Source organism: Sander lucioperca, chromosome 19 (assembly GCF_008315115.2).
Source record: "Sander lucioperca isolate FBNREF2018 chromosome 19, SLUC_FBN_1.2, whole genome shotgun sequence".
Lineage (NCBI taxonomy): Eukaryota > Metazoa > Chordata > Actinopteri > Perciformes > Percidae > Sander > Sander lucioperca.
This window is the reverse complement of record NC_050191.1, coordinates 8252927-8274453: the sequence shown is the minus strand read 5'-3', so window position 1 is coordinate 8274453 and position 21527 is coordinate 8252927. Positions and strand designations below refer to the sequence as shown.

The 21527-nt window shown below is 40.3% G+C and overlaps 1 protein-coding gene and 1 long non-coding RNA gene across 3 annotated transcripts in view; one reads left to right on the top strand and one right to left on the bottom strand.

Moving 5' to 3' along the window:
* The window catches only part of LOC116066346 (dihydropyrimidinase-related protein 5-like), a 30380-nt gene extending 15431 nt beyond the window's left edge, over positions 1–14949 (top strand). Inside the window, exons 4-15 of one of the 2 annotated variants that reach the window (XR_004108936.2) lie at positions 5500–5658; positions 7365–7544; positions 7802–7870; positions 8463–8507; positions 8586–8661; positions 8758–8914; positions 9035–9176; positions 9559–9701; positions 9818–10025; positions 11870–12047; positions 12149–13157; positions 13213–13408. Coding sequence is in view for 1 of the 2 variants with exons in the window: in XM_031322367.2 (XP_031178227.1) it covers positions 5500–5658; positions 7365–7544; positions 7802–7870; positions 8463–8507; positions 8586–8661; positions 8758–8914; positions 9035–9176; positions 9559–9701; positions 9818–10025; positions 11870–12047; positions 12149–12230; positions 14645–14648 (1443 nt within the window). In the remaining variant the exon portion in view is untranslated. Of the gene's footprint in view, positions 1–5499; positions 5659–7364; positions 7545–7801; positions 7871–8462; positions 8508–8585; positions 8662–8757; positions 8915–9034; positions 9177–9558; positions 9702–9817; positions 10026–11869; positions 12048–12148; positions 13158–13212; positions 13409–14644 lie in introns of those variants that run through there. The other variant, XM_031322367.2, reaches the window with a different exon arrangement.
* LOC118493921 lies at positions 13485–14891 on the bottom strand. The gene is made up of 2 exons (XR_004895971.1): positions 14779–14891; positions 13485–13637 (listed from the first exon to the last, which is right to left on the bottom strand). It is a non-coding gene; the product is annotated as an uncharacterized LOC118493921 (long non-coding RNA).
* Positions 14950–21527: the final 6578 nt, after the last annotated feature.

Sequence of the window (21527 nt, the reverse complement as noted above, 5' to 3'; positions counted from 1 at the left end):
TGTGGACTTGTCAGTCTCGCAAGCGGTTTCAGGAAAGTGGCTGCATGTGTCCGACAATGCACAGAACATTAACGGTACAAGCCTACAGCTGTCCGCGGATACGGAGTGCGGAAAGTGTGTCAGAGAGGCTCCCAGACGTTGAACTGAGACTCCGTTACCTGCTTGTCGGTCAACGGTTAATGATCGGTTATTTAATTTCATTGTGCTTTCTTTTGGAAGGTTGGCTGACAAAAATCGCCACTTACTAGCTAATTAATTAGCCTGAGGTAAATGATAGCTATCAGTAAACAGAAGTGACGTGGTGGCTGGCGTCTGGTGTGTGCGCCAGTTTTTGTGTGGGTGTGTGGGTGTGGGTGGGTGTGTGTGGGTGTCGGCCCGTCCCCGCGAAGCTCTGACCTGCAGACAGCAGAGGAGCAGAAGAAAGTAGCTGCACCTTCGCCAAAATGAAGACTGAAAAACAGAACTATTTTGATACAAACATTTACTCGCCATGTGGCAGATAGCCACATAGATATAGATATAATTTATTAATTATATATTATTTAAATGTAATAGTTAGTGTTTAATAAATAATTGTTAAATGTAGTACAGAGTCTGTAGTCTATCGCACAAACACTCGACGAATGCTGCAAACATTTGACAGCCAGTACGAATTGCCTGGGAGAACATACGTGTCACAAACGGCAATTCCACAACTGTACAACAGCGTGAAAGACGACATACTAAAGGAGATCAAAGACATATTCTTTAGAAATAAAAATTAATTTGAAAATGGTCTCAGAACGACAATATTATCGTTTATCGCAATAATTTCTGGGACAATTTATCGTCCAGCAAAATTTGTTATCGTGACATGCCTACTTGCCTACTGATCAATCATTTCGATGAAATTAGAATTTCCGATTTACTTCCGTGGAACAGATCTGATTTGTTCATAAACGACCAGTATTCAGCGAAAATGGCAGACCAGCACTGCATCTCTCCCAGCATGCAATTTTATGTCACTGCAGGCAGGAGAGGGAGATGAGGTATAGGGAGAGGAGTAGGAGGGGATGAAAGATGGTGTTCAGCTGTAATGTGAGGTGTGAGAGGTGCTGATAGAGGCTGATCAGAGAGCTGCAGTGGTAATCTGTCTGACACTGATAGCCTTTCCCAGAGTCCAACATACAGAGATCTTCTCATCCTCTCAGCTCAGCCATGTCTCACCCCCTCTCTGTCTGTTTGACGTTCTTTTCAGGGGATTATCCTCACAGTTGGGGTTGGGTGTCTTTAATAGAGTGGGGGATTCATAATAAAACACTGTTTGGGGTTTATGTGTCACCATCCACTTTAGCTGCAGTGTCAATGATCTGTAATATGTTTAAGGAACCACAGCGGGAAGTTCAGTATGTCAGGTTTACTGTGGCTTGACCAGAGAGCTGTCGATGATATGATGGCGTATGTGTGTGTGTGTTATAACAGGATATAGAACAGAATCAGCTACACCATATGTATAGAAATGTGTGCTTTGATTCATTAATGCCCGTCTAAATACAGTTTGTCATTATGATAAATGCAAAACAATGCCACATGCTTACTTAACCATCACTCCAGCTCCAAAATAACATGTGGAAATCTGAGATATTATGGCTGTTGACGTTCCCAACACACAATTAGTGTTTATATTAACACATGATGCTTAAGAAAACTAAAATCTAGATGTCTTGTGAAATCCTACTTATGATAATATTTTACAGGATTATTTGGATTTTTTCCATCTTGACTTCAAATATAAAATGCTGTTGGTATGATTAAAATATGTCTGCTCACAAACCTGAAATGATGGATTTGGGCTAAAAGAATAGCTGAGGTTGTTACTATTGACATGTCTAAAACTGCATGATAGATCACTAGTCTAGGCTGGTTTCTACACCATGTCTGTGGAATTATGGTCTTATTTTGCTCAGCAACATCAGTTACAAACAGTTTCATCAGAACAATACTGATTATGTATTACGAACTGCCTGTCACTGATGATTTGGTACGTACTTGATCTCTAGCAGATTTGTAATGTAGAACAGTCTAAATTTAGATGTTTATTTGGTGACTGTATTAAAAGATGCAGCCTAAAAAGAAGAAACAGGACAAAGATGAAAGATATTTCACCCTGCAGACAGTTTCTGTTTTCCAGCTTGGCAGAGTAAAGCCTGCTGTTGGCCTCCACAACCCTCACACTGATGAAAATATCTCCACCAGAACAACCTTCTTGATCCCCACCAGTCTGGCTTCAAGGCTGGCCACTCAACAGAAACTGCCCTCCTTGCTGTCACTGAGCAGCTTCATATCGCTAGAACAACCTCTCTCTCCTCCATTATCATCCTTCTGGATCTTTCTGCTGCCTTTGACACAGTGAACCACCAGATCCTCATTTCGACACTCCGAAATCTGGGTGTCTCAGGCTCTGCGCTCTCATTGCTCACATCTTACCTGACAGACCGAACCTACCGGGTAACCTGGAGAGGATCTACCTCAGAACCTTGCCCACTTAAAACTGGCGTTCCTCAGGGATCAGTCCTGGGTCCCCTCCTCTTCTCTCTGTACACCAACTCTCTCGGGTCTGTCATTCAGTCACACGGCTTTTCTTATCACAGCTACGCAGATGACACCCAACTAATTCTCTCCTTTCCTGAGTCTGAAACTCAGGTAGCAGCACGTATCTCGGCCTGTCTGACTGACATTTCTTCTTGGATGTCCACACACCATCTGAAACTCAACCTTGACAAGACTGAGCTCCTTTTCCTTCCAGGGAAGGGCTCTCCTACCCAGGACCTGACTATAACAATTGACAACTCTGTGGTAGTCCCCACCAAGACTGCTAGAAACCTGGGTGTAACACTTGACGACCAACTCTCCTTCACTGCTAACATTGCTGCAACCACCCGATCGTGTAGATACATGCTGCATAACATCAGAAGGATACGTCCCCTTCTAACGCAGAAGGCGGCTCAGGTTCTGGTTCAGGCTCTAGTCATCTCACGTCTAGACTACTGCAACTCCCTCCTGATTGGCCTGCCTGCATGTGCCATCCGACCCCTGCAGCTCATTCAGAATGCAGCGGCTCGACTTGTCTTCAACCTCCCCAAGTTCTCTCACACTACACGGCTCCTCCGCTCTCTTCACTGGTTACCAATTGCGGCCCGCATCCGCTTCAAGACACTAGTACTTACGTACAGGGCCACGAATGGATCAGCACCCGCTTACATCCAGGTCAAACCATATACCCCAACCCGCCCACTTCGTTCTGCATCAGCCAAACTGCTTGCTGCCCCCTCACAGCGAGGGAGAACTAATCACTCAACGAAATCCCGACTGTTAACTGTCCTGGCTCCGAAATGGTGGAACGAGCTCCCCATCGATATCAGGATGGCCGAAAGCCTACACATCTTCCGCCGAAGGCTAAAAACACATCTCTTCCGACTACACCTCGGATAAAAAAAAAAAATTCTTGAACATGCACTTTCGAACCTGCACTTTCATATGTCTCTTTGTAGCTTTGCTTATTTAAAGCTAATGTATTTGCACTTACTACTTGTGGTCTGGAGTTTGAACCTTCACAGTTGAAAGCACTTAATTGTAAGTCGCTTTGGATAAAAGCGTCAGCTAAATGACATGTAATGTAATGTAAAAAATACAAGATGATAATGTTCAGTATACTCTACATACACATGTGGTTTGATGAAGAAGCACAAACCAGGACTTTTTCTCCCTTTAGCTCTTCTCTTACGCTGTTTCTTTCTCTTTTTCTGCTCACACAATCCCTTTTTTTGAGAAGTGTACTGGCAGTAAATCTTAATTAAGGCCATGCAGACAGTTTAAATCCCACAATCCCCAGCTGTGTCCTTGTCCCCTGATATCTCTCTCTCTCTCTCTCTCTCTCTCTCTCTCTCTCTCTCTCTTTCTCTCTCTTTCTCGATGCACACACATATGCAGAGACCTTCGATGCTGACTCTGCAGATGATTCTGACATGTTACTATGGTAATTGGAAACCTGATAGCTCATTGGCTGGTGGAGCTGTCACTCATGCATCAGTCTGCGACATGTCTAGACACACCTGTTTTCCTTTTTTTATGTGAGCTGAAGGTAAATTGAAGAAAGTCTGCAGGGACCGGGCATGTTACAGAAGCAGTGTTATTACCTCCCTCTGTCCATTTCCTATTTCACAAATGATTGTTGCCTGTTTTCCCATCACTCCTCGGTGCAATATCCCTGTTAGAGGATATTGAATGGGTGACTGCTGGTGCAATTTTGGATGGAGAAAGGAGGAAGAGGAGGAGGAGGAGGAAGAGGATGGGGACATGCGACAGGCATGGCTGAGCAGTATTTGTTGTCATGGCTACACGAAAGTGCATTTACCATTCAGCCAACTGAGACGAGTCACTGCAGACCACTCCCTTTACTTCACTACTTTGTCTTCCATCCTTCCTCTCATTCTTTTCTGTCTTCTCCTCTCTAACTTTCTCCCTTTCTTCATCAGTCCTTTCACATCCTCTTGTTTGTCTTCTCCAATTTGCTGCTTTCTTGGAATTGTTTTGAAAAGCAGAAACATTAAGATTGGTTTGTTTTTGAAGAAGTAGCTAGAGTTTGAATTTCTAATTTTGTAATTTATTTGTAAACCCGAAACATAGAGAGGTTTCTCTAGAGGGAGCAAATAAACAACAATAACTGAATGCAGTCAAATGGAATATGAGAGTTTTTTTTAAATTGAAACTATAATAAAAACACAGCCCTATTTCATCATTATTAGTTGATTTTAAAACAGATGCAGACTGAACAGAAGGTAGAATCACTTATCTTTCCTGGAAAGCTATGTAACCTAGACTTTAGGTGTATGCAGATAAAGATAGAGGAAAATTTGCAATTTTCTGGAATTGTAGAAAAAGGTAGATTTTTACACTCAATAGAACATTACTTTTTTTATTAAGGATATTTATCAGAGTGTAAGCAGTTAAGTTTTATTTCTGTTTTATGCCAAACATTTGGCCCATTCCATATGGAACTACAAGACACTGCTATACATATATATATATATATATATATATATATATATATATATATATATATATACATATATAACAAGACATCTTCCAGCATGTACAAAACAAACATTTTAAATAGATTGTACACTGAGCATACTGTAAGAATAAAGAAAGGAAATGCTAAAACTTAAACTAGCTAACTTAAATGTTTTGTACATTTTTAAATAGCCAAGTCAGTCTTTGTGCATCATCTGTGTTTAAAAACAAAACAATTTACACAACAAGTAACAGGAAGACTTTATAATGATGAGAAAACAGTTCATAAGGAAGGACTATTGCTCATTGTCACCAGGACAAACCGTGTCTGTGTGCTTCACAGTGGAATCATTGTTGTCGCCTCTAATCAATCTTGTTTCTCTTTCTCTACCTCCCATTTTCTGTCTCCCTCCTTTCATTCCATCCTTCCTTCCTCACCTCACCCAGGCCGCACTGATGGGTGGTACCACCATGGTGATGGCTCTGGCCCTGCCTGAACAACACTGCTCCCTGCTGGACACCTACGAGAAGTGCCGAGCTCTGGCCGACGCCAAGGCGTGCTGCGACTACGCTCTGCATGTTGGGGTGACTTGGTGGGGGCCGAAGGTAAGGCCCAAAGAGGTGTCAACATGTAAGGTGTACCAGAACCAGTGAACAGCATAGAAACACTGTATCTTTATCTTTTATAAACAGATCAGGTTCAGGTTACATTATTGGTACCCGTAGGTAAACTAGGTTTACAGTCTAAGAGGCAGGACATCCTTAAAACTTTGTAGACCGCCACATAACATGCAACACACAAAACATTAAAACATATAAAACAGACAGTAGAACATGGATAAAAAACAGTACATGACCACATTGACTCGTGCAGTTATATGTAGAAATTCTACAGCTAGTACATGACCAAGGTGCTTGTGCGTTGTATGCAAGTCATTCTACAGTTTGTTTAACAGCGTGATTGTCGCCGGGACAAAACTGTTTTTAAATCTTGTAGTTCTACAACCAGGGACTATTTAGCCTCCGTCCAGAGGGGAGATACTGGAATTCCCTATTCAAAGGGTGTAAGGGTGTAAGCTATCTTCTAAGATGGCCATAGCTATCCACTGTAGTTGTTTAGCATACGCTTATCGTTCTTTCCCGTGTTGCTCCTTAAGTTTTCATCCTCACTGAATGAAAAGTAAAGCAACCAAACCATTTTCATTTATGGGTGAAATGTGTACTGACCTAGATTAAACCTTACACGAACTAGGTTAACACACATGCTCACTGGGCACATTAGGCAGATTCTATGAGTCAACGTGCCTCATTCAGCCTGTGGCTTCAATAGCTGTGCTGGATCATCTGCTGACTTTGTGCATGTGCCACATCTTTTTAGATATAGTAAAATGTTTAACACCAGATTGTCTAAAATCTATCTGTTAACATCCTTGTAATACCATGATGTAATGGCAACTATGGCTGCAACTAATAATTAGTGGCATAGTCAATCAATCTGGTAGTTATTCTCGATAAATGATCAATTATTTGGTGTATTAAATGTCAGATAATGTATTAAAAATGCCTATTCCAAATTCCCAGAGCCCAAAATTATGTTTTCAAATGTCTTATTTTGTAAGCTCTGCATAGAGCCGCCACAGAAGCATAAATCCCACTTTATTCAACACTTAATACTACTTACTGTATATTACTTTAGTGATGTTATTGCAGCTATGGAAGTATATTTTATTTTCAGAATATCCCTATATCCTACAGATTTTGACAAGTGTTAGAATGAACTTAAAATGTCCACCTGCCATCATCTGCATCATCAAGTCGGTTATATGAAGGAAGATATTACATATGCAGTACTTTTTTCATATAGTCGAAATGATGAAGTATTCACCTTTATTTGAATTTTGATGACTCCTTTTACTGCAGTATAGTTAGAGTATTTTATCTGCGAAACGCCATATAGTTCTGCCTTTTTGAGTGAATTAAATAGATTTTTCTATGTGGTGAATGTCTCTGTGGGACTTCTGATATTCACCAATGTGAAATCAATGTAATCTCATTCTGGCTCATTTCACGACCCGTATAACACACACACGCACGCACACACGCACGCACGCACGCACACACACACGCACGCACGCACACACACACACACACACACACACACACATGCACTGACACACACACACACACACACACACACAGTTTCTTATTCCCTCCATGTCCACACTCACACTAGCTGAGGCTCTCTTCGGTCTGCCTTTGCCAATACAAACCAAAGCTTCCTCCCTGACCCCTGACCTTTGTACTGTGATCAGGTCCGTAGCGAGATGGAGACCCTGGTGAGAGAGCATGGAGTGAACTCTTTCCAGATATACATGGCATACAAAGATATGATGATGCTAAGAGACTCTGAGCTCTACCAGACGCTGCAGACCTGTAAGGACATCGGGGCCATCGCTCGCGTCCACGCTGAGAACGGAGAGCTCGTGGCAGAGGTGCGCATCAAATAACCACACGCATATTTCTCCATGTTTTCCTTTTAATACAGAGATGTTCAGCACAGTGAAAATGATTTTTTTCTTTCTGTGATGAAAGTGAATTCATTGTTGAATATTTATATGCCTGACATTAGCTATTTTGTAGACTTAAGTAATAACATTTTAGACGCTGTAAGCATCTGTATGTTAATATTGATAAAACAATTACATAATTAATTGAACTTATGTTGAAGTGTATGTGTGTATGTTGTTAGGGTGCCAAAGAGGCTCTGGATTTGGGAATCAGTGGACCGGAGGGCATTGAGATCAGTCGACCAGAGGAGGTAAATTTACAATTTAAAATTTACATCGGAGGTTAATTCATATCAGTTAATTCTTTTTTTTCATATAGATATTGTCCTGCTAAAGTGATGTGAACAGAAAGAAGATTGGAATTTCTGCACTTTGTTCCTTTTTGTATCCTTAAAATGTTGATAATGAAACATTTGTGAATTTAAGAGTATTAAAGTTATTGTTTTCATCACAATGACAATTAGGATGGGAAATGGAAGCCTGATTTTGACAAAACTTGAAAGGATGATGAGTTCTGCTGCTCAATTTGACATTTAAAAACAGTGACTTGCTGGATGGAAATGCTATTATTAAAGGTAAAAATGCTCATTTTGAAAGGAATCAACCATTTAAAATTAATTTGAAAGGTGATACACAAAGATCCAGCTTTCCTTACTAATTGGTCTAGAGTGAAATATGTATAATTCCCATAAGGATGAATGAGCTGAACATGACCACACCCATATTGTAGTTTCTTTGGATAGAAGGTTGTGATAAAGAAAATATAAATAAATAAATACAAACCAACACTATGAATGTCTAATGAGAACTAATGAGAACAAATCTTTGTCTTATTTTCTACAGCTGGAGTCTGAGGCTACTCACAGAGCTGTCACTATCGCTAACAGGGTAAACAGACACATAACCTGATTTTATTATTCTGTCTGTGTGCTGGTATGTCACTGATTAAATCGCTTGTGATTGCAGGCTCACTGCCCGATCTACCTGGTGAATGTGTCCAGTATTTCTGCTGGAGACATGATTGCTGCTGCTAAGATGCAAGGTGAGAAAGATATGACAGTGGTGATGACATAAAGAAGATGAAGATGATCTTCTTGTAACAAACTACTTTTGTTTTTTTTCTGTTCTGTCTCGGCAGGTAAGGTGGTCCACGCAGAGACCACAGTAGCTCACGCTGTGCTGAACGGGATGCACTATTACCACCAGGACTGGGCTCACGCTGCCGCCCACGTCATCATCCCTCCTCTCCGTCTCGACCCCAACACACCTAGCTACCTCATGGGCCTGCTGGGCAAGTATGTGCTCAGTACAGACATAAGTGTGCCCCTAAAAGTACTGACATCAAGGATTTTTTATCATACGGGTCAATGATTAGTGATAATTTAGATTCGTAACAATGCATATCCTGTTTCCAGTGACTCTCTGAGTGTCGTAGCATCAGAGCACCGTCCATTTAGCACCAAGCAGAGAGCTTTGGGCAAGGAGGACTTCACAAAGATCCCTCATGGAATGTCTGGAGTCCAGGACAGGATGAGTGTCATTTGGGAGAGGGGAGTGGTACGTACACACACACATACAAACCTGCAGTCAAGTTTATATGTGTTATAAATACATTAATGCTTGTATCTTAGTGACAGTAACAGAAAGAGACCATGTCCATCGCCTTAGCTTTTGTTGCAGAGCAGCATCTTCAACTACTTTCACAATATGATATTAAAGTGAGGAAAAAAAGTCATATTAAAACAGCTTTGGAAACTGTTCTGAACTGATATCAGAAAAATGTGTAGGTTGTGATTTTATAAAGCAATATGCACAACAACTACAGACAACTATGGGAATATTCAGCTTTGAATTTGATGCTTTAATTACAATAATAAGTGTCGGTGCTGTCAGTGTTATCCGTGTCCATTACACGTTTTCAATACATTAATGCCTGCAGGTTACAGGAAAAATGGATGAGAATCGTTTTGTGGCAGTGACGAGCTCTAACGCTGCAAAGATCTACAACCTGTATCCACGCAAGGGTCGTATCATCCCCGGGGCTGATGCTGATTTGGTGGTCTGGGACCCGGATGCAACGAGGTACGCAGTTATATTTACAAGATGAAGATATGGCTCTCAAACACAGATTACTCATTTGTTGCTTGACGGAGTGCAGAACAAACACACTGGTATTAATGTTTGTTCTGTCTGCGCAGAACGATCTCTGTGAGCACTCAGGTGCAGGGCGGAGACTTCAACCTGTACGAGGGGATGCGTTGCCATGGTGTTCCCCTGGTCACCATCAGCCGAGGACGTTTGGTATGTGAGAACGGTGTGTTCATGTGTGCCGAGGGATCAGGAAAGTTCTACCCTCAGCGCACCTTCCCTGACTACCTCTACAAGAAGATGGTCCAGAGAGAAAAGGTTTGTTCGCTTTCATTCATTCCAATCATCACTTTATAAATACTGAATCAAGTTAAGTAGTTCTGACGCCAGGCTTCATGTTGTGCTTTGCTGTGTCTGCTGACAGCCAACCTACTGTAAACACACCCATCATATTGTGTTTAACTGCACTGATTTGACAGTCTATATAAAGGATTTAATGCTCCTGCTCTCTCTCTCTGTGCGCTGACACTGTTTTTCTGCTGCTGCTGTCTGCTAAAAACTCCACCCAACCTCTGCAGGGTTTCTGCTCTGTTTTAGCTTAACTGATGTTTTACACTGCTAACTTTATGGGAATTACTTTTGTATTCTTTCTGCATTTCATGTATGTCATATATCAAGTTATTTATATATCCCCCAATTATAGATGTATCTCATCCCATGTTTTTTATACTTAGGGCTTGAATAATTTATCACTGTTTATAATTCAATCAGGAGAGACTTCGTTGCAGATATGCAAACATTTATTACTAACAATTAACCAAACAAGTACAAACAAATATTTGGAGATTAGACTCCATTGTAAAAGGGGATCTATACAATTAATGTTTAGGAAAACCAAACACATCCCCCAATGGAATCTAGACACTGGTGGTGGTGGTGAGAAAATCCGAGATATAAAATGGGCCGTCAGCCGGGAGAAGACCGATACACCGTCGACAATGCCTGGAGGTAGAAGGGGAGGAGGCGGGTCGCACTCTCGTCTGAAAATACAACTGACAGAAACGGGAGAGAGAAGATATTTAAAACAAGGTAGTCATGCTGTGATTGGATAGAACATACGTGCCCGATTCTAATTGGTATACAGAACCAAAACACCCACTGCCCAGCTGATCAGTTAAAGAGAATAGAGACAACGTATTAGAAGTCTACCTGACAGAATTTACGCTGAGCTACATTAGTGAAATTCCAACTTTTTACTTAAAATGCTTTGAGGTGTGCTCACTGTTAGATGTAGCCTGGTTGATACCAGACCCTTCTCAGTTGTAACTGAGAGTGGGTCTGGGGAAGGTTCATTCACAGCCCATTTCCAAAGGGGCGTCACCAACGGACGGCGCTCAAATGCCTCTGGGTGCAATTGGATAGTCCTTCAACCAATCAGACCAACAATCCGGGTGACGTAGCAGTTACAGCGACATCAACGGGTTGCTGCGCTTCGGTGGCCGTCATGTTGAATGTAAACAAAAAGCTGCTCGCCGTCACTGCGCTATCATCATCGTGTAAAGCCCGCCTCAACGGTTGTGATTGGTGCCTCGATTTGGAAAAATTGGGAATGGGCTTGAATGGGCTCTTGGCCAGACCGACTTGCAGAGCAAATCTCAAATTTTCCGGAAGTTCATCAGGGTTTTCCCAGGCTATTTTAGATGGCCATGTTTAAAGTAATCCCTGGATATTTCACAACAGAAATGCAACACATTTGGATGCATAAAGACAGAATATCAGAAACTGTAAAAGCCAAAAACTACTTTAGTCTACTCTAGAAGATGCTCCTTAAGATCAGAACCATAACCGCCAGGTCAAATAAACATGTTGTCATCCCCATTTGCAACTCACAATGAGAGTTATTAATAGGACTATTTTTATATAGTACTTATTGTATCTTTACTTAATATCCTCTTTAGCCAAGAACACCAGATGATAACGTTTTTATTCACATTCTTTCATGAAGAGGTTTAATTTTTGAACCAATTTCAGCTGAACTGATGACGACTAGCATTAGAAATGGTTAAAAATCCCAAGCATCCCAAGCCTGTGGATGTATCTATGTCTGTCCAGTATGTGTGTACAGTATTTACTCTTAACCATTCACCTCCTCCCTGTTTCAGACTCAGACTTATAAAAGGGTTGACAGGGATCCCTACTCTGGTGATGTGGCCAAGGTGGCAAACACTATGAAGAAGGAGCTCGGTTTGGGCCACATAGACGGAGAGGCGTCCAACAAAGCCTGTCCTCGCGCGCACCAGGGAGTCCGAGACCTCCACGAGTCCTCCTTCAGCCTCTCAGGTAGGCTGGTATCAAGCTAATAACATTGCGGTTGTTTTGTAAAAAAAACTTCATAACTGTAGTTTTGGTGATTTTTTTATGTTGTTATGTTTTTCTCTCAGGTTCTCAGGTCGATGACCACATCCCCAAGAGGTCCTCAGCCCGGATCCTGGCCCCTCCTGGCGGTCGCTCAAGTGGTATCTGGTAATCGCTGCTGCCGGAGCTTCACCCGTCCGAGCCTCCTTGTTTTGTATTATTCTGCGCGACCAGGAAAACTGCACTGATTTTCAATCACAGGACTAAAGTAAAGAGAGTAAAATAAATTGAAGAACGCTGATGATCAGTGATTTGCCAAAGTGACTTTTACAAATTTAATTTGTGTCTTAATTGGAGTGACTGACCTGAGTAATAACACGAGAGTGAAGGGCTACCTATGAATTTAAAATGTTTTGCCAAATTCAAGCTGATCATACTAACATTGACAAAGTCTGCTCATTACCACCCTGCTCGTATCCCGCGAAGAAACGCCAACTAAACAAACTGTGAAAGATCAAAACCAGTACAGTTTTTGATGGTTTAAACTGAAGTAATGTCGACTGAATTATTTAAAAAATAGTGGAACTGGATTCAGTGAAATATCTATTATACCCCTGTCATACACACACACATATCCAGTACACTGTAGACACCATAGCTTTAGACTCATATGAAGATGTGTGTGGATTCTGTTTGTGATTAAACACCCACTGTGCTCGGCTTCCTGCAGCACCGTGGGTTCCTCTAACAGTGTTTTTATTTCCAATGGGTGAACTGTGCTGTGTGGTGATGACATCCAACTGCTTCAAACACTGTGTGATTTTACAGCTACACTCTCTAAATAGAGTCAGACCTGACCCTATCCATCCTTATATTTTCACTGCCTCTGACTGAAACAACACATATTCCAGAAACATCCTGCCTCACCTGCAATGGCGCAGGGTCTATAGGACTGAGTTACAGAATTATACAACCTGTGGTCTGCTCTGGGATTATAACTGGTCCCAAAACAGCTAAATGTAGTCCTTTCTGTCGTGGAAGCGTGGTATTTATAGACCTTGCCAAGTACTACTGTAGAAGACTGAAAAGAAGTTGGTTTCTTGAAGGGAAGAGTAAGTGATTTAAGGTTTACAGTGGGGATAACAAGAAGGAAAAGCTTTCTGTTTCTTTGCTGCTGATAATACAGAACACAAGAATAATGCTTGATTTACATCAATAAAGTTGAATGCAGTGCCTTCTCATACACTGGAGAGATCACTTAGAGCTTTCTGAGTGAAAACAGAAGCTGCTAAAAAACACCAGGGGCCTCATTTGTCAAAATGTGCATAAAACAAGCGTAAATCCGTGCGTAATAGATTTCCCATAGGCATAAGAAAGATTTAATTCAATTTAAAATGAGCATGAGCAGGCTCATTTACATAAAGAAAAAGTGATGTATCCTCAATAACAGCTCCATGAAGTGTTTGAGTGTCTTTCTGCTTATTGTTGTGCTTTTACAGCCCACAGCTTTACTGTTTCGGTTCACTCTCGTTGTCTGTTTCCTAAACTCACCGTATGTACACAGAGCCCTTCCAGCTCCAATCGACAGACAGACGGATAAAGTTAGCAACTAGCCAGTGAAGAAAGTGGAATATATTGCAGCTAAGGAGATGAAGAGGAGTTTTCCCTCAGGACCTGGTGGAGGCCGAAACAGCGTTAGGAGAGTGAAAATAGGACTTAGATTAACCATTAATGCAGCTTTAATGACAGACTATTGACTATTTGAAGGACTATTTGAAAAATGTAGCAACTAAGAAAGAAAAGGACAAACATCAGAGACAATGGGGTTGAGATATGGCTAAATAAGGTTCAACAAAACCAGAAGGTTTCAAGTGGCTGTCCGGGTATGTTATGTTTGCACAGTTTACGTACAAAATTGTCCGTGCGCACAGTTGATAAATGAGGCCCCAGCTTGCGCATAGAGGGCCCCGAAAGTTGCCGTAATAAATGACATGATGTTGGGTTTCAGTAGCATCTCGTGGACTGTATTTTGAAAGTAAACTTCCTGTTTGTAGGAAAATAAAAGGGATTTATTATAAGAGCAGTGACTCTCCACAGAGCAGGACGATTGAGTTGCACAGTCTGAAGAAAACCACTAATCCTTTCACTTCCTGATGATGTCTCATTCCTGCCTATCAGTATATTTATACACTACCAGTCAAAAGTTTGGGGTCACTTAGAAATTTCCATTCCACAAAAGTTCTTCTTGACTGTTGTAGAAAGACGTGGCTGATCTTTAATGCAATATCTACATTGCCCATTATCAGCAACCATTCATCCAATGTTCCAAAGGCACATTCTGTTTACTAATCTGATATCATTTTAAAAGGCTAACTGAGAAAACATTGGAGAACCCTTTTGCAATTATGTAAGCACATAATGTTTAAAAAAACAATTCAACTGATCTCAGCTGGTATTCTGTCTGTAATAGAGTGGAATGGAAATTTCTAAGTGACCCAAAACTTTTGACCGGTAGTGTACATGATCACGTTTTCTCGTCTGTGAACTATATATTTAGGATGTTTGTTTGTTTTGTTTTTTAGCTGAAAGAGTAAATGTGCCAATGTGAATCACCCGTGCAACACCCACACCCGTGCATGAAGAGCACCCCATAGAGACGAAGGAGTTAAATCTCTCCACAGGCTCACAACAACTGGTGCTGTTTTTTTACTACAACAACGTTATTTAATTGTTGGATGGTTTTGTTGTTTTGAAGGCACTGTGACTGGTTGTGTGTTTGTAGATTCTTGTTGTGTTGGACAGTGAACCTGTTGAATCTGTAAGTGGCTGCTTGTTTCTTACCACATGATAACAGCAAAATAAAAAGATAAGAAAAATATCAACTTGATTCTTTCTGTGTCACCTTTTTGTTCCTAAAATCCCTCAAAAGATTTGTGGTCACAGTTTGAATATGTTAAAAAAAATGAAGTACCGGTAATTGATTAACACGTAATAGAAAAATCACAATAAGACGATATAAAACTCTTCATCTAGAGGGAAAATGTTGTGCACAAGAGGCTCTGTATACTGTACTTAATGATAAATAAATGCTGGCCTATATGTACTATAATATGCATACTAAAATAAAAAGAATGAAATGAAAAAAATTGTAGAAAATTGAAAAGAGATGTGCAGCACAAATGAGGATGCAGCTGCAACACATGAATGACTGAAAGTGGAGGGTAGCAATGACATTACAAGCATTGAAAGGTGCATCTGCATGAGAAGCCTTGGCTCCCTGATAAAATAAAAAAGTAAAGTAGAGATTAAGTAACAAAATAACTAATTACAAGGCAAAAATCCTTGCAAAGCATAGTAAAATAAATACATAACAATAAAGTTGTATCTGCGATAGCCTGCTGTGCTGAATCATATGACCTGAATATAAAGCTGACGTTAAACATACACTGAAATACATTGAACTACTTAAGTAAGTAAAAGTACCTCAAAATAACAGATTACAAATTACAAAAGTACATACTTGAGTACATTTACTTAGTTACTTTACAGTCAAAAGCGTCCGGTATACCCGCCGTAGCCGACCTGTCGTGCGCCAATGTGACGTCATTTTTTTTTGCTATTTCTACGGCCTAGAAGAAGAAAAAGGTAAACAACGGCAGAACTGGCAGCAGCATTGACTCCAATGTTTCGATTTGATTCGATGACCTACTTGGTCGGATCAAGCCTTTCATTCACTATAAAAGAACTCATCTTAACCCAGTAAGTTTACAAGAGAGACTGGCAGTCGCTCTGAGAGTCCTGGCATCCGATTACCCTCAAACTTGTCCATGCCTCCTGTTTCCGCTTTGTCGTGCGCCGCTGAAAAAGATCCTGGCGCGCCAGCGAGATCTAGGTCATTTTGATGCCACATTGGCGCTCTGCAGGTCGGCTGTAAAAAGGCTGAAGTGACTCAATCAACAATTGTGAAGTTATTTCCGCAGAGGGATGCATGTGATTATAAGATCTCCAATGATGAGGTTTTAAAAGCGATTGATAGTCTTAAAAATAATAAAAGTCCAGGATGTGATGGTATAACCTCTGAGTTTTATAAAATGTTTGACAAAGAACTGTCCGCCTTTTTGCTAAATGTTTTCTCAGAAAGCATTCATAGTGAAGCTCTTCCAACAAGTATGACTCAAGGTATCATCACCCTCATTCCAAAACCAAATAAAGATATGAAAATGTAATACATGTACACAATACATGATTATAAAGTGTTTGCTATCATATTTGCTAATAGATTGAAATACGTTCTGGACTCAATCATAGATGAGTCACAATCTGGATTCATGAGGAAACGTCATATTGCTAACAATGTTAGACTGATTTTGGATGTGCTAGGCTATAACGATCTTATCAATGATAATAGTTTTCTCATGTTTCTTAATTTCTATAAAGCGTTTGACTCTTGAACATGGCTTCATTTTGAAAGCTCTTGATAAGTTCGGTTTTGGTCACTTTTTTTGTAAAACTATTAGAACCCTGTATAAGAATGGCAGTAGTGCAGTAAAATTAAATCTTAGTACATCCCCAAGGTTTAATGTGTCTTGTGGAATTAAGCAAGGTTGCCTTATCTCGCCCTACTTGTTCCTAATAGCTTCTCAACTCCTGGCTCTTCATATTTCAAGCAGTGCCTTACAAGGAATCTAAAAGATTGCTTGGTGCCCTCTATACATAACATCCCTGTAAGAGATCAGGAGCCTGTACTACGAATCAAGATCAACATGTCCTGGATTTATTTCAGTTACCCGGCATCACCTAACCTAACAACCGCGGTAAGCATAACCTGTGTCACGACGCTGGTTAACAACTAGTTCAATCAACCCAGAGTTTCCCAATCCAGTGACGTGCACGTTCACTTAAAAGAGGCGGTGTTTGCACAGCACGACCAATCACAAACATCTACCAGAGCTGCATATTTTACATAAGAAGAGCAAACTATAATTCTACATAAATATGAAGAACACAGACACAGTTTAACAGGCAAAACGCAATACAGTTGCTGCTTCCTAAAATAGGAAGGAAAGCTGGCAAAAAAATAGGCGACAGCATACTGTAAATGCGTAAATCACAACGCTTATTAAAGGTCCCATGACATGGTGCTCTTTGGATGCTTTTATACAGGCCTTAGTGGTCCCCTACTACTGTATCTGGAGTCTCTTTCCTGAAATTCAGCTTTGGTGCAGAATTACAGCCACTAGAGCCAGTCCCACAATGAGCTTTACTTAGTATGTGCCATTTCTGTGTCTGTAGCTTTAAATGCTATTGAGGAGGAGAGAGGGGGGGCAAGGTGGAGGGGGGGGTGTGACCTTGACTGACTGCCACTTTGCTAGTTTGAAAGCCATGATGTCTCTCTCTCTCTCATGGGTGGGCCAAATTCTCTGGGCGGGCAAAGCAGAGAAAGGGGAGGTAACCTTTCCCCTTATGACGTCATAAGGAGGAGATTCCAGATCGGCCCATCTGAGCTTTCATTTTCTCAAAGACAGAGCAGGATACCCAGGGCTCGGTTTACACCTATCACCATTTCTAGCCACTGGGGGACCATAGGCAGGCTGGGGGTACTCATATTAATGTTAAAAAACCTCATAAAGTGAAATTGTCATGCCATGGGACCTTTAATATCACTTCCCCATCAGTCAGGCACAAGATCTGACCATAATTACACTTTTGCTTTCCATAAACTGCCGTTGCTTTAGCCTATTAGGCTATATATTCAGTTGCAACCCTGGCAAAGCGATCAGGAGAGAAAATAAAAAAATATAAAATTCATAATTAAAAATAATGTGTCGCATTGGCAACACACGGCTCAAGAAGCCGACAAATAGCCGTATATATGTAATTCCCTCCGCTGAAAATATATATCTTTCATAAAAATACCCATCAGGAAATGTTTTAACTTTACTTTTATGAGCTCACCTCTCTCTCTCTCTCTCTCTCTCTCTCTCTCTCTCTCTCTCCATGCACCGAGCTCCACCTGATCTTCAAAGAACGGTGACGCTGATATCTATGGAGTATTGATTGGTCAGTAGGCGATGCTTTAACACCGGTTGATCTCTAAACTCCAACATAACTCCCGAGCAGGTTAGGTGTTCAGCATAAATTACCAAGGCGATTTAACCCGGTAACAAGTGATCCACCGTCGTGATACACAACACCCTGGGTTGAACCTGAAGTTACCTTGTTAATGCCAAATCTTGCTTCGTAGTACAGGCCTCCGGTCACTTATCTAGGAATTATCATAGCCAAAGACCAATCTACAAGGTGCTCCCTAAACTTTAGTCCTACCTTTCAGAAAACACAAAGGAAACTGAATTCATGGTTACAAAGAGACTTATCTTTAAGATGTAGAATCTTACTCTCAAAAGCTGATGGTATATCCAGACTTACTTATGGTGCTCTCTCTTTAGCTGTAGATAGTAGCTTGTCCAAAAAATTGATTAAATGTTGTTTAATTTTATATGGAAAAACAGTATACATTATATTAAAAAATCTGTTATAATGAACTCTTATCAATGGGGGCTGAACTTTTTAGACTTCACAACCTTAAACAACACTTTCAAAATAAACTGGATTAGACAGTTTATTAATAACCGCGCATCCTTATGGGACTTTATCCATAACTATGATTTTTCAAAGCTGGTGGCCTGGAGTTTTTATTGATGTGCAATTACAAAATTAGCAAAATCCCAATCAAATTGTCTAACTTTCACAAGCAAATGCTTTTGGCGTGGTCTCTCATATTTAAACATAACTTCTCACCTCACAAATGCTACATTTGGAATAACGAGGTCATTCTCTACAAAAACAAATCTCTTGTTTTTGAAAATTGGTTTAACAATAACATTATACTTGTTAGTCTACTTTTTGAACCAAATGGTAAACTATACGAATACTCAGAATTCCTAAGAAGATATCAAATTCCAGTAACTGTCAAGTAATATGCTATTATTTTTGATGCAATTCCCACTGGTATTATAATGTTGTTAAAGGGTAATACTCCCCCACAACCACTTACTCATCTAATCAAATTAACTGATACTACTGTGGGTGGTTTGTGCTTCTCAGTAGAAAATCACAGTATTAATAGGAAAATTAGAGCTTTAATCCAGACTGACATTGTTACTATTCTCTGTGTTATTCCATACTGTAATGGTATAGTAGAGAATATTCCTTGGAAGAAAGTGTGGTCCTTACCTTTCAAATACCTTCTTACTAATAAAGTGAGAGAAGTCTTGTTTAAACTAATACACAGGTTTTACCCAGCAAAATCCTTCCTTAAAAGATACAAGCAGGATATTGAGTCTAACTGCTCCTTTTGTAATAGCACTGATGAAAACGTGTCACATCTTTTTTGGAATTGTCCCCATACAGTAAAATTCTGGTCAGAGTTCCTAAAATTCATTCACACAGTATTAATCCCAGATTTTTCATTTTGCTTTAAGGATGTTTTCTTTGGTATGTTTGACTTTGAAGCTGACTATGAAGGTAAACACTTCATTATAAATCTTTTATTTCTATATGCTTAATACCACATCCATAGGAGCAAATCCAGTGGTTCTAAACCATTCTTTTCTGGTTTTATGACTGAGTTTAGAAATTACATTGATTCAATTAAGTACTCAAAAAATACTAAGGCCGTAACAACTCTGCTTCTATATGAGTGTATGACCTCAAAGGTCTATTAATAAGTTGTTGTTTTTTTCTCTCTGCTTACCAGCCTGTCCCCCTGGACAAATTGATCCTTTTTTTAGGATGGATTTTTTATTCTTTTTATATTTTTGAACATACCTAGGCCTATTTTAACTGTGGCTGTACCCCTGTATGCTGTCTGTTGTAATGTATGGTATTTGTTCTGTGTAGTTTGTGTTGTATTTGACTGTAATGAGTTGTATAAATAAAAAAATAAAAAACCTCTGGTCGCGTACTTAAAATCCTGACGCCAGCGAGATCTACAACGTCGGTTCTCGACTGCCGCGAGGGACTGCTCCGGACCCGGACACGTGTTGAGGAACGCGGAAGGTTTGAACCGGAATTTGTTTGTTACCGCTGACAGAGCTAACTAATAACAACTGTACAGTGAATGTAAACTGAACTACCCTATGTCGGACGAGTCAGATGGCCAATATTCGGATAGCGATTGTTTGGATAGTAATGAAATGTTGTGGGAAGACGTTCTGAATCTACAGACACAGTTAAAAAGAAAGGTAGAGCTGAAAGAGATGGAACTAAGACTAAGGTACAGCAGTCAATTAAAGAAATATGGAAACTGGTTGTTGTATTTGAGCAAAAGGGAGGGCCATGTTTAACACCCAACCCATGTCACCAAAGCAATTGAGGAATAAATAGGGAAAATTAAGCATGCACGATTCATGGGAAATGGGAGGCTAATGATTTTTGCAGCGTCTGAGGAACAAAGGGAGATAATCTTAAAGAAAGACACATTGAATAAGGTCAACATAACGTCACACATTCCGGGAGTAACGTCAAGAAAGAGGAGTTATAACTGGAATTCCAATTTCAGTTTCTATTGAAGAAATTAAGGATAGGCTAGTCTGAAAGGGGGGAAGCATGTCTATATTACTGTGGTTTAAGAATGACATGCCTTCTAAAGTTCAAATGGGCTTCATGTGCTATCCAGTAAGAGTACATTCCACATCCAATGATATGTTTTAAATGTCAGATATTTGGACATGTAGCTGCTCAATTATAGACCTTTTTCACGGCAGACATGTTGACATGTCATAGTAGGAAAAGCACAGGTGTATTCAAAACCATTAATGATGGCTGCATTCCACTTAGGAGAGGCCCTGGTATTGTTCATGCTGACTCACTGAAATATCTTACTGGGACACTTGATGGAATTGAGCCATCGTTAAGGTTATCAATTTCAGCTGTGCTTTTCCTACTATGACAAGTCGAAATGTCTGCTGTGGAAAGACCTGTAAAAAGGTCCATGCCGAGGCAAACTTAGATGTGCTAAACGTGGAAGTGAGCATGAGTATGGACAATGTGGGAATAATACAGTTAAAATGTTGCCATTGTGGAGGTCAACCAAGTGCAGCATACGGAGGATGTGTGAAACAAAAGGAAGCTAAGGAAGTTCAGAAATATAAGATAAGACAAAGTTTCATATGCTGAGGCAATCAAAAACATTGTGAAAAATAAAAAAGAAGAAAAATCAGCTCCTATCTATTTGCCAGAACAAAGAAGTGCAGATGACAATAGGTCCAACACAATCAGAGAGAGTAGAGAGATAGGAATCCTATAGGGAAAATAAATCAACAGAACAAGATTCGCAGGCCTCCTGTTCCATACTTCTGTGAATGCAAGACAAGAATTTCAGATGAGACACTGCTGATAAAGAAAAATGAATGTATTGCTTTCATATGTTCAGTAGTTAATGTCACTATGCTACATGTTAAGAGA